General features: G+C 38.6%; 1 protein-coding gene across 2 annotated transcripts in view; it reads left to right on the top strand.

Annotated features, from left to right (window-relative positions):
- The window catches only part of TGFB2 (transforming growth factor beta 2), an 80454-nt gene extending 69729 nt beyond the window's left edge, over positions 1-10725 (top strand). For both annotated transcript variants that reach the window (XM_063114794.1, XM_063114795.1), the window contains 5 exons: positions 4081-4213; positions 4340-4450; positions 5932-6109; positions 7431-7584; positions 10364-10725. In XM_063114794.1, the coding sequence (XP_062970864.1) occupies positions 4081-4213; positions 4340-4450; positions 5932-6109; positions 7431-7584; positions 10364-10522 (735 nt within the window). In that variant the 3' untranslated portion in view covers positions 10523-10725. The remainder of the gene's footprint in view (positions 1-4080; positions 4214-4339; positions 4451-5931; positions 6110-7430; positions 7585-10363) is intronic.
- Positions 10726-12929: the final 2204 nt, after the last annotated feature.

Genomic DNA, 12929 nt, shown 5'->3' with positions numbered 1-12929 from the left:
CATATAAGTGAAATCATACAATATCTGTCCTTTTGTGCCTGGCTTATTTTACTTAGCATAAGATCTTCAAGGTTTATCCATGTTGTAACAAGTGTTAGAATGTCATTTCTTTTTATGGCTCAATAATATTCCACTGTATGTAGATGCTATATTTTGTTTATCCATTCATTTGTTGATGGACACTTGGTTTTTTTCTACCCTTTGGCTATTGTAAATAATGCTGCTGTGAACACTGGTATCCAAGTATCTGTTTGAGTTCCTGCTTGCATGTCTATTGGGAGTGAAAAAGCTGCATCGTATGGTAATTCTATGTTTACCTTTTTGAGGAACTGCCAAACTGTTTTCCAAGAATTTTTTTTTTCTTACAGCAACTTGTCTTTATGAAGACTTTTCAGGACATTCAACTTGGTTTTCAGGGAAGCAACAGCTCTCTTTACCTTTGGTCCTGTATTTGATCAATTTCTAGACCATTTAATCAACTTGTATACTTATGATAAGTCCAACTGTCATAAACAGGCTTAGAAATGTATACAATTGATATTTGCTAAGCATACAACTCGACCGAGAGGACCAGACATTCTTGGGGAGTGACTTTCCGGCAGGGAGCCCCAGCGTGCTGTGGGCATCAGCTAGCCCGTATCACAGAGCACACAACTGATGGAGAACACTGGCTAACCTGGCCAGTGCACTGGAGGCCAGTTAAGAGAGTTCCTACTATTCAACTAAATTGTCTTTGCCATAATGAGATGTATAATGGAATTTAGAAGCAAGTGACTGGTGGATTCAAACAACAACAACAGCAACAACAGTGCTATATATCCATGACTCTTAACATTCAAAACCCTTGTTATTCAGAGATTGGAGAAAGGCAGACAGCAAAGGCTAAAATAGAATGGGAAGGTGACTGATCTCACCACTTTTTTTATAGACTTGAATTTAAGAAAGTGCTAATGGATGACAGTAGCAGGTTGATTTCCCGTGCCTTCTTCTCCTATGGTTTAATATAGTGCAGGCAGTAAATGGAAGATAAACAGGGAACAGAGAGCTTGTGCCTATTCTTAGGAAGAAGATGCCTTTCAATTTAAGATTCGAGATTTTGAGATGTGATTAGAAGGTTTTCTAGACAGTTCTGAAGTAAAATCATGAAGCTGTAGGAGGAATACTTTTATCTAGCATCATTCATCCTTGTTAGCAACCCAAATGATTAAAGGTTTGGGAAATTGCCCCTATAAATATGGTCTAAAGGAACTGGGTTTATTTAGCTTAGAGAGAAAGCACGCACGCTGAGGGGGACTTAATAATAGTCTCCAAGAATATGAGGGATGTTCTCTGAGTGATGGAAAGCAGCTGTTTCCTGTTTCCACTAAGGACTGAATAAGAATGGAGTTCAATTGCAACAAGTGGGTTTAAGAACTCTTTGACCATAAAGTAAGACAACAAACCCACAAGACCCATCACTTCTCTGTTTCAGAATTTTGTACCTAAGTAACTGTCTTTCTTAGGTGGTTTATATGTGGCCTGTTTTTGAAACTTGGACTAGTAAAAAGATCTGTAGGACCTTTGACCATGGGAGAATATGCAGTTGTCCACAATCTGAGCCGACCAGTGCTCTGTGGTTGAGAAAACTCTTATCTCTAAATCTTCTAGTGATATTAAAAAGAGAAAAAGCCTCAGAGTCTGTTTGCTCCCTTTGGTCCCCTTTTAAAGCAAGATAATCTAAATTTACTCCTTCCCTATGAGGCAAAGAATTTTCATAGATTAATCAGTATGCATTTTTTTCTGTCCATTTGGTCAATATGGTCATGATTCTATAAAAAAATTCTTTGACGTCAGTAAGACTGACTGTGTGTGTGTGTGTGTCTGTGAGTGTGAGATAGCCACGTACTATATGATGTATATCATATATAATTAATGCAGCAGTGAAAGCAATGTTGTGTTCTAGATAGTGTGTCTAAGTGTTAGCTATACGAAAATGAGTAAGATGTACACTGTGCTGATTAGGAGCACAGCAAATATGTAATAATGCATCATTATTGGAGATCAGCTAGGCGAAGTATTTAAAGACACAAGAATGAGTTCTGGGTATGTCATTAAGTTTTAGCCAATGAGGCAGATGGAAATGCCTGAAAACTTCTTATCAACCATGATTTTTACCATTTATTCTGAATTGGATAAGTGTGTCTTATTTGCCCAACTGGGAGTTAGGAGTATTTTCAAGGTAAGATTTGGTTCCCACAGGATTGACTGCTGTTAAGCAGTACCTTTAAAGTATAACTTTATGTCAGCATTAACTGTGTATACATACGACCATCTTCTACCGGCATTTATTATAATCTTATGAAAAAATCTCTGCCTCTGTAACTGAAGGTTTTCTGCTATCTGGGAAGGGGTAAGGGTTGAATCATGGTCCAGTTCTGACTCCCAGAACTTCTTAGGCCTTCAGAACTCCAGCCCTGAAGTGGGAGGTGACTTGGGATTGCTTTGCACGCTCCTTCCACGCTTCCTCACTGAGGCACTGGGCGAGTTACTTCACCTTTTGGATTCTGCTTCTTTAATCTACCTCACAGGAATATTTTGAGTTGAATGAAATAATGTGCTCCAAGTCCAGAGCCCAGTGTGCCCAGCCCTTAAGTCATGTTTATTTGCTTCCTTTAATTCACAAATAGCATCACTTTCCTATGGTAAGATGATGATTACCTCTGGATTCTCTTCATGTAGTGGGGCTTACTGGACCATAGGGGCAGGTCTGTAGAGCAGGGTTTGTCTAAAATTCATTAGGGCACTCCGGAGTCCAATGGAATGAACCTCATTCCTTTTTCATACTTACTTAACCCAGAAAAAAAAAAGTCTACTATAATGCCAATTATTTCAGGAAGCATTTGTTGCCAAATTACCTGACATAAATCATGTACACATATGGAAGCACATTTTAAAATCAGTGGGAAGATTATGGACTCTTGTTTTACAGGTTTTAAAGGGAGTTAATAAATCTTTTAGATATCCTGGTAGTCATTTAATAGACATTGATTCAGCTGAGTGCTGTGCTTTGAAGTGATATCAGATTGAAGCCATGATCCTTGACCTGGGGAAGCTTATGAAATTGTTGGAGATACCAAACAGATACGGATGAGATGACCACAGAAGAGTTAGACTGTCTAAGGGTAGCATAAAATGGTAGGGCCTGAGCTCCTAAGGACAGAGAAATAGCAGGATACAGGGTTGGGGTAAGGATTTACTATAGCTCTAGAAGACTTAGGATCATGGTTTGGTTTATAAAACAGTATCATTTCAAGATAGGATTTTAAAAAACCACCTAAAATGTTCACTTCCTATAGAAACTCAAGAATATACTGCAGTTGCTCCTATGTGAAATAAATGCGTCTTTCTAAAGCCTCAGTGTTCAGGAAGACTTGCTTTCAGACCCTCATCTATACACTGTGCCAGACTGCTCCTGCCCAAATTCATTCTTAGTCTGCGGGATATGGAATATCTTTATAAATCATAACAAGTCACAGTGAGAGTAAAAATCCCTGCTAGAGACTTACCTCAAAAGCTGAGGCATGACACATATTTTAATGCCAGTGAATTTAGGAACCAAGGTTAGGACCTTTCTTTATTAGAAGAAAATTTATGTAATTCAGGGCCTTCAGAGGGTGAGCATGGGTCCCTTGGACTGGACCTCTCTTCCTGTCCCTCCTCCTACCCCAGCTCCCCAAATTAAATAAATAGGGAAGCAGAATAACAAAACCATTAACTTAATAGCATAGAATTTATGGCTGAAATCTTGCAAAGCTTATGTCAGCAAAGTAAAATAATTACTGTCACTTTCTTTTAGACACTTGGCTTTATGGTGCCTGTCACCTTTATCATAACATGCAGCTGATTTAGTAGCTCTGTTTTTCATGGCAAATGGCCTGGTGTTATGTTTTTACGCATGTGGCCATGCTATTGAGACAACAATACGTGGATACACTGGAGTGGAACTAAATTTAGATGAGTTGGGATATTGTTAATGGTTTTGGTTTAGTCATGCTGTCAGTATGCCAACTGAGCTTTTGCTCTCACTCCTTCCCCCTCTAGATTCTCAAGTCCAAAGACTTAACATCTCCAACCCAGCGCTACATCGACAGCAAAGTTGTGAAAACGAGAGCAGAGGGTGAATGGCTCTCCTTTGATGTAACCGATGCTGTTCACGAATGGCTTCACCATAAAGGTACGAACCACCCTCTCCTTTCCTCCCTTAATGTTTAGTAGCCAGACGTTATTGTACATTGATTGCTGATTAAAGAGCATAGACACACACACACATACATGACCTCCTTGACTTAATGTTTTCCAGATAGGAACCTGGGATTTAAAATAAGTTTACACTGTCCCTGCTGCACTTTTGTACCATCAAATAATTACATCATCCCAAATAAAAGTGAAGAACTAGAAGCAAGATTTGCAGGTAACTGAAACTTGATCATATGAGGTGGGGGAGGGAAGGGCCTGTGTTGATAATTTCATGGTAGATGAAGTCAGTTTGCATGTGAAGATGGGATTGTTGGGTGAGGCTTGGGGAGTTTCATTTGTTTGGGCAACAGACTGGTTGGAGAAAGATATATGAAGGCAGAGGGCTTGGAAGAAATGTATTGGTCCCCAGAGTACACTGCCTGATGCCCGGTGATGATTTGGTCAATACTAACTGACTGACCCATTGACCCTTTAAACTATTAAATAGTCAGTTAAGCCCTTTATTCATTGTTTAAGCAAGCCAACTCTCCATCTGTACTGGTATTATAGAAAAAGATAGCGTGCATTTAAGGAGATCTATTGATAATCCCCCTAACCAAATGTCAGAAATCAACACTATTTCACAGGAGAGAGAAGTCACTTGAGGCCACGGCTTCTCTAAGTAACCTTCCATGTATCAGAACAATTCTCTTTTCTAGACTGCACCCAGCATTTCAGGTGGCTTCCTCATCAGACTTCTGTAAGAGTTTATAAACACATAACCAGCTTTTTGTTTTCCTCATGCTCACCTTTGAGCAAATTAGCCAAAAGTCAGGGAGAATGAGGAAACCCCAAGGGTTCAAGTCACTTTGTGTATTAGATAGCGGGTTGTTGGACCATGAGAGGAGAGAGGGAAGTCCGCGCCCACGTGCTGGTGCAACATTGCCACACCGTCAGGTCAGGGAGCTGATTTCCCTTCCCTGCTGGCACCACCCAGGACCTCCATCCACTTTTAGAAGGCTATGGTGGCCCTTGCTCATGGAAAAATACTCCCAGAGGTTTAGAGATTTATTTCAGTTTCTAACCTAGTCATGATTCTCTAGAGTGCAGAGATTAAATGCTTAAACTGGTAGTCTCTTGAGCACGATTTGGGGAGTTCAGGTTCTAAATCTTGAATGGACTCAGGAAAGTGTTGGGGATGCCATAAAATAAATGAAAAAGCCCTTTCTCCACAGCTCCCCAAGATAGCATTAGGTAAGGGCGACTTCTGTTTCACTGGAACCTAATTCACTGCTATTTAGCTAAGTTGCAGTTTACGTTCACTAGGAAAGTCCTTTGAGTGACAAGGCATGTGGTACTGCTGTGTGCAGTTGTTGAGGGTTTGAACACAGCCTGAACTAAGGACCAACTAAAATAAACCGCCTAGGTCGCCCTTGGATGGCAGGTTAAAGACTTCTGTAGTGAATTTCATAACCAGCAGCTCTGCCTTTGACACTGAACGGCCTGCTCACAAGTGCCTCGTGTAGAAGTGTTCATTGTCACCTGTGGTAGTCCTGTGGTGCCCTCTCTATTTCCATGGGGAGTGACTGTTGCCAGCTGGTGCTGCCATAGTGGTCATTGCTGCTATTTGTAACAATAGACAAAGGAAAAAATATGGCTGATTATATTTGATGAAGGTGAAGCTAAATGTTTATTACCCAAATGCATTTTTTCAAGGTATTGATGGCACCTCCACATATACCAGTGGTGATCAGAAAACTATAAAGTCCACTAGGAAAAAAACCAGTGGGAAGACCCCACATCTCCTGCTAATGTTATTGCCCTCCTACAGACTTGAGTCACAACAGTCCAACCGGCGGAAGAAGCGTGCTTTGGATGCGGCCTATTGCTTTAGGTAAAGGAAATAAGAATAAAACTAGTAATTATATCTGTTAACTCTTGTACTGCCTTTGCCCTTTCTAATATTGCATGGTGACCTGAACTGAATGCATTGCTTAAGGCCAGGAATAGAAGAGTACAGCTCTTCTATCCCTTGTATCTCATAGCATCTTCCTCCCAGAGGCTTACAGTGAGGAACCCAAAGTGAAGAGAAAAAACTAGCCTCCTAGGTTTTTCCCCAGATCCCTCTGAAGTGCTTTGCCACAGAAGAAGAAAATGACCTCTCTGCTTCCCAAAGCAAATATAAGTTTATTTGAGGTGTGGGATGGCAACTCTTTAATTTTGGAGGACCGAGCGTCTGTATGAAGCCTTCGCTGTCTCTTCAGAGTACCCGTGGTCATGCCTCTGTCACAGTGACCAGTGGGGCAGCAGAAGCTCTTTGTCATGTGTTTACTACAGGGTGTGAGAGAAGCGAGGGCATGGGGCAGGAAGACTTAATTTCCCACTCCCACCTGAGCTCTTGAAGGGAGAGTGCGAATGCTCTGTGGTTTTTTATCAAGTTCGGTAAGAGGAGGGCTCGCTGATTGTTTTGAGAAATAGAGAGCAGAGCAGGGTCCTCACTGATAAAGTGCTCAAAATGCCAGAGGTCACAAGCAAAGCAGCAGGTTTTGGTTGCTACAGCCAGTGGTTGCACTAAGCAAGACTTCATGTTGCAGTTTTTTTTTTTCATTGAAATATGCTAATTATACATATTTGTATGTGTACACAGAGTTGTATATGTATATAGGGTACAGAGTTGAATTTCAGTTTCAATGCATGTGTACACAATGTGTGATGATCAAATCAGGGTAATTAGCATGTCTCTTGATCTCTGGTTCATTCCTAGGTCGAGGAACATGCAGTGAAATAAAGGATCTATTCTCACAGGAAAATACCATAGATGGTTCTTTGAAAATAGCCATTGTACTTTATTCGTTTTGTGTTTGAAATGGTGGTAGAACCAAATGGCAAAAGTTCCCAGTGTTGGTTGGAAAGGGCTTGGCTTCTCCCAGCCACCTCTCTGCTTCTATCTAGTCATTTGAGGGTACAGATTTGACTTTCTAGATCATAGACAAGGGGTGGGGGGATAGAACTCGTAAGGGAAAAGTCCCACGAATCACCATAACACCCTGTCATGAAAGCCACTTGAGATTGCAGTATAACTATTAAAGTCTGGCTCATGATATTTGCTCATTAGATGTTTGTTGACTAAATAAATGAGTCATGTTTCTCATTTGGTGTGAGGTGGGGGCAGGGGGAGTTAGCTTTAAAATCTCCATTGCTCTTTCTTTTAACAGAAATGTGCAGGATAATTGCTGCCTACGTCCACTTTACATTGATTTCAAGAGAGATCTTGGGTGGAAATGGATACATGAGCCGAAAGGGTACAATGCCAACTTCTGTGCTGGAGCATGCCCGTATTTATGGAGCTCAGACACTCAGCACAGTAGGGTAAGTGTATGACCAACTTGTCTCTTCTACTCTTGGGTAACCAGTATGTACCTGCTGATAGTATTTTCAAATGGCTTGTAATTAGCCCAGTGCACCTGCACCATCACACGTGCATGGGTGTTGAAGAAATTCTTTTAGATGAGGAGGAAGAATGTGGTCTATAGGTGAAGTCAGAAAGCAGTGCTGATTAGTTTTAAACAGTAGGTCTCACCTTCCCAATTTGGTTATAACCAACTTGAGGGAAGTTTTGCTTGAATTTTGTTTTATATTCTTAACAGCTATGAGCATAAATAGGTAGCCAAAAAAAACCCTTTTTGGATCAATATATCACATAATGCCATATATAGCTAAGGTGTGAAGGCACCCAGGTCACCATCGAAAAAAATTGATCTCCTATCACCTCCATCAGGCACTGGAGCATGGGGGACTTCAGCTCATGCTTTGGCATAGCAATTGACTAGAGTATGAGAATTAGAAAGTCAGTTAACTTCTCTGAACCTCAATCAGCAAAAAAGAACGTCTATATTGAAAATTATTTTTTAGATAATACTGCCAAACTTGAGAATTGTTGTGCAGTATAAAAAGATGATATATGTGAAAGTTATTTGAAAATTATATCTCTAAGTCTCTTTGAATAAAACCCAAAGTAAATGGGAATCTGAATATTTTATCAAGTTACTTCAATGAAGTTCGAGGGCTAATTCATGCTAGGGGTTCCCAGCCCAGATTAGCGAAGACTTTTTCTATGTAATAATGATATTTGTCCATATTCTTCCTCCTGGTGGCTGAAAATGTAGAATTTTAGAGATGGAAAGGACTTCATATAAGTTATCTTGTCCAAACCTTTCATTTTTCTAAAGAAATTGGATCTACATCACATAGATGATGCCCAAGATCAAAGAGAAAATTAGGAACAAACCAAGACTTGGCAGGAGGTCTCCTTGTTTTATAACCAGGGCTCCACTTGCTCTGTCTTACTGAGTTTAATTCCTAAAATGTGGCTACATGTTGGGGTTTCTGTTCTGCTCTTTATGCCTCTGTAAATCTCACTATTAAAGAGGCATTAGAAAAACTGCCTTCACTGCAGGATAGGAAAATGAATCTGCTGCCAAAAAGATCCCATAATGCTTTCAGCTGAATTCAAGAGCTTGGGGGTTATCAATTATTTTAGACAATCTGTATTATAAAAATTTCTCTTTAGTTTATATGAAAAGTCATGTGTTAGTGGAATATGAAGTATATTTATTTGTAAGTGCCTGCATATGCTGGCGTTTAAAGTGACAAATATGGCTCCCCTTCCTTCAGCTGTTTTCCCAGCTCCCCTGTGGACTTTGGCACTCTGGGGTGGCCACGTGCTTGGCCATGTGAGCGAGCTTGCTCATGCCTGTCCCTTTGTCTGAGCTCTCTGGCCAGGCTGCCTCATCTGGGCTTCAGCAGCGGTAGCTGTTATGTGGGCAAGGCCCCGTTGCCAAGTAGAAACATAATTCTCCTCTCTGATACATAGAGGGAGTGTGTGAAGGCTGAGACCATGCTTGTTTTTCAAGGAGAGAGGAAGAATAACTGTCATGGTCACAAATATGTGGTTTGGACAGTTACCCAAGGAGCCAGAGGTGGCTTAATAAAGTAGTCAGTGTTGCTGCACTGAACAGATCTTCTGTCCTAGGTTGAAAAAGTTACAGTGAATCTCGAGGAAAAGGTCACTTGCTGTTTGACTAACACATTAATGGTATCCTTGGAAATGTCTCTGTATCATCTGCAGGAAACCTACAAACTTCCATTAGTAAAAGTCACACACCCCTTTGACCTAGAATGGGGTTAAAGGTACAAGACCCACTACAGATCGTTCCCTTCATTCTGTTTTAGTACTGGCTACCCGCCCCTCCGATTCAGCCTCTGCCATTCATTACATGGAAGGCTAATGGAGGGTTATTATTATTATTATCTTTGTTTGAAGCAAAATGTAAGAAACTGAATAATTAAGAATATAGATTTTCTTTTTCGTTTTTTTTTTTTTTTTTGTCATTTTCAGCCTCATTGTATTTATGAACCAATGGTAAATGAACAGAATTATTTATTTTTTTAAATTAAAGTTTAGGTGACAATAAATTGGCCTGAGAAGACGCTTAACATAGAAAGATTTCACATAGCAAACAGGGGTCTTTTTCTATATCCAAGGGTAGATTAAAATTGTGATGAGCGCTTCAGTAAGAGATGTCACTCTTCTACTTATCCACGTATTCATTTTTTCATCTAGCGCCTAAGTCTTATTTTGTCCAGAGAAAACTTACTAGGGCTATAAAGTAAAAGAAAAGTCTGTAGAGTCTCTGACCTGGAGGGGAATCTTAATCTACATGGGAATTGAAAATATATGCTCAGATAATAACTCAGTTACGAAGTCATGTAGAAACAAGACCAAGTTTGGCGAGAGCCTGGGAAGTATGTGCAGCAAAGCAGTGATCGGAGTAAAGACTTAATTGAAAGAATTGAGAAAATCTCTTGAATGAGCAGTTTCGTCCAGTCTGACTTTTATGGAATCATTTGTTTAAGATGTATGAAAAAAACATTCTGTGGAAAAATGGTGAATTAGCTGATTGCTAAGAATACATATTAATTTGATCATAATTTAGAGTTAAGAAAAGGAAATTATAAACCAAAAATAAATTCAATTGCCTACTCAGTGCTGTGACTGATAACAATATGGAATAGTTCTTTTAAAAAGTTGCCTTTTTTTTTTTTTTGTCTTTCTCTATGTTTTTTCTCCTACCCCATGTCCTTTCAGGTCCTCAGCTTATATAATACCATAAATCCAGAAGCATCTGCTTCTCCTTGCTGCGTGTCCCAGGATTTAGAACCGCTAACCATTCTCTACTACATTGGCAAAACACCCAAGATCGAACAGCTTTCTAACATGATCGTAAAGTCTTGCAAATGCAGCTAAAATCCTTGGAAAAGTGGCAAGATGAAAATCATGATGATGATGATGATAATGACGACAATGACAATGAGGATGTTTGTAACAAGAAAACATAAGAGAGCCTTGGTTCATCAGTGTTAAAAATTTTTGAAAAAGCGGTACTAGTTCAAACACTTTGGAAGTTTGTGTTCTGGTTGTTAAAACTGGCATCTGAAACAAAAAAAGTTGAAGGCCTTATTCTGCATTTCACCTACTTTGTAAGTGAGACAGACAAGAAACAAAGTCTTTTTTTTTTTTTTTTTAAGAAAAAAAATAAACACTGGAAGAATTTGTTAGTGTTAATTATGTGAAAGGAAAAAAACAAAAAACAAAAAAACAGGAAAACCCCATTAAGTGGAGTTGCTGTACGTACCGTTCCTACCCTGTGCCTCACTTGATTTTTCTGTATTGCTATGCAATAGGCACCCTTCCCTTTCTTACTCTTAGAGTTAACAGTGAGTTATTTATTGTGTGTTACTATATAATGAACATTTCATTGCCCTTGGAAAATAAAACAGGTGTATAAAGTGGAGACCAAATGCTTTACCAGAAACTCATGGATGGCTTAAGGAACTTGAACTCAAACGAGCCAGAAAAAAGAGGTCATATTAATGGGATGAAAACCCAAGTGAGTTATTATATGACCAAGCAAGTCTGCATTAAGATAAAGACCCTGAAAACACATGTTATGTACCAACTGCCTAAGGAAGCTTCTTGTAAGGTTCAAAAATTAAAAAGCCTGTTAATAAAGGAAACTTTCAGTCAGAATGTTTGTAAGATTTTTTTTTCTTTTTAATTGTAAGTGGTTCTTTTTCAGTTTAGTAAACCAGTGAGATGTTGAAATGTTTTGACATGTACTGGTCAAACTTTGGGCCTTTAGTATTGCTGTATAGCTGTGCTATAGGTTTTTTCCTTTGTTTTGATGTATGTAACCATACCTATATTATTAAAATAGATGGGTATAGAGGCCAGCATAATTGAAAACACATCTGCAGATCTCTTTTGCAAACTATTAAATCAAAACATTAACTGCTTTCTGTGTAATGTGTAAATTTTTACCATATTTTTTGTATTCTGTAATAATGTCAACTATGATTTAGATTGAACTTAAAATTCGGGCTCTTTTTAGTGATCACTCACAATCGCGTGTTTCCTTCAGCTGGCCAGTACTTTTGAGGAAAGTCCCTGTGCTCTGACTTGCACCACACACGCATTTTTTATGGTATTTGCTCTACTTGTGCTGTATGTGTTGTCCATTATCATGACATAAGCTACCTGGGTCCACTTGTCCTGTTTTTTTTTTTTTTTTTTTTTTTTATGAAAAGGAGAGATTTGAATTCAGTGGTCTTCTTTCGTTTTCTAAGCATTGTTACTAATCAAGTCAAATGTTTAAAAGCTTCTATTTTAGGAAAATGGGGAATATTACAGATAAATGGATAATTGAGGTGAAATGTTTTAGTTTTAGCAAGGGCTTAAGGATCTTACTAAAACTCAGAATCTTGGTTACTGAGTTTAGAAAGTTTTCTTTCTCTAACTTGCTTTAATCAGTGTTTTCACAGAATTCTGTTGTTATTAAAAAGAAGACAGTTCATAGAAAACATCTTTTCTTTCAATAGGGTTTTTAGGGTTCGGGGGGAATTGAAATATGTACATTTTAGCTGATTTTTTCAAAGAAAGAAAAAATCCAGGTCAGCGTAAGTCTTTTTGCTTATTTCACTGAAGTTAAGGTTTTTATAGATGCTCTTTGAAGGTTAAAAAGTCACAAGCCAAATTGTCCTATGATCAAAAGATTCTTTCTTTTCTCTAAGTGAGAGTTTTCTGTGTCTGAGGCTGGAGTTTAACTTGCTTTAATAAACAATTTGTCACATCACTGCTGAGGAATTATCTTCATGTCGTGGTTCATAGAATACGTCAGTTTGTCACTTGTCACTTATTTAGCTTTCAAATAAAAATTAATAGGTAAAACAATGGAATATTTGCAGTTTCACCTAAAGAGAAGCATAGTGAAGTGTGAATCCAAAATGAACTTGTTTGACATATAGTATATTTCTTTTTTTTGAATTTTCCGACCATTACTTAAAATAAAGAATCCGATTTGCAAGTTTGAAAACTGGAAAAGCAAGAGATGGGATGCCACAATAGTAAACAACCTTTGTGTTGGGTGTAGCCCAGTCCCAGATTTAAGTGTGTTGATTATTTTTTTTTCTTCCACTTTTCCATTAATTCTGTGTAAATCACTTTTATTTCTGCAGGTATTTTTTTTCTCAGATAGGATGACATTTTGTTTTGTATTATTTTGTCTTTCCTCATGAATGCACTGATAATATTTTAAATACTCTATTTTAAGATCTCTTGAATCTTTTTTTTTTAATTTTGGGGTTCTGTAAGGTCT

Source organism: Cynocephalus volans, chromosome 11, assembly GCF_027409185.1.
Source record: "Cynocephalus volans isolate mCynVol1 chromosome 11, mCynVol1.pri, whole genome shotgun sequence".
Classification (NCBI taxonomy): domain Eukaryota; kingdom Metazoa; phylum Chordata; class Mammalia; order Dermoptera; family Cynocephalidae; genus Cynocephalus; species Cynocephalus volans.
This window is presented reverse-complemented; position numbering and strand designations above follow the sequence as displayed.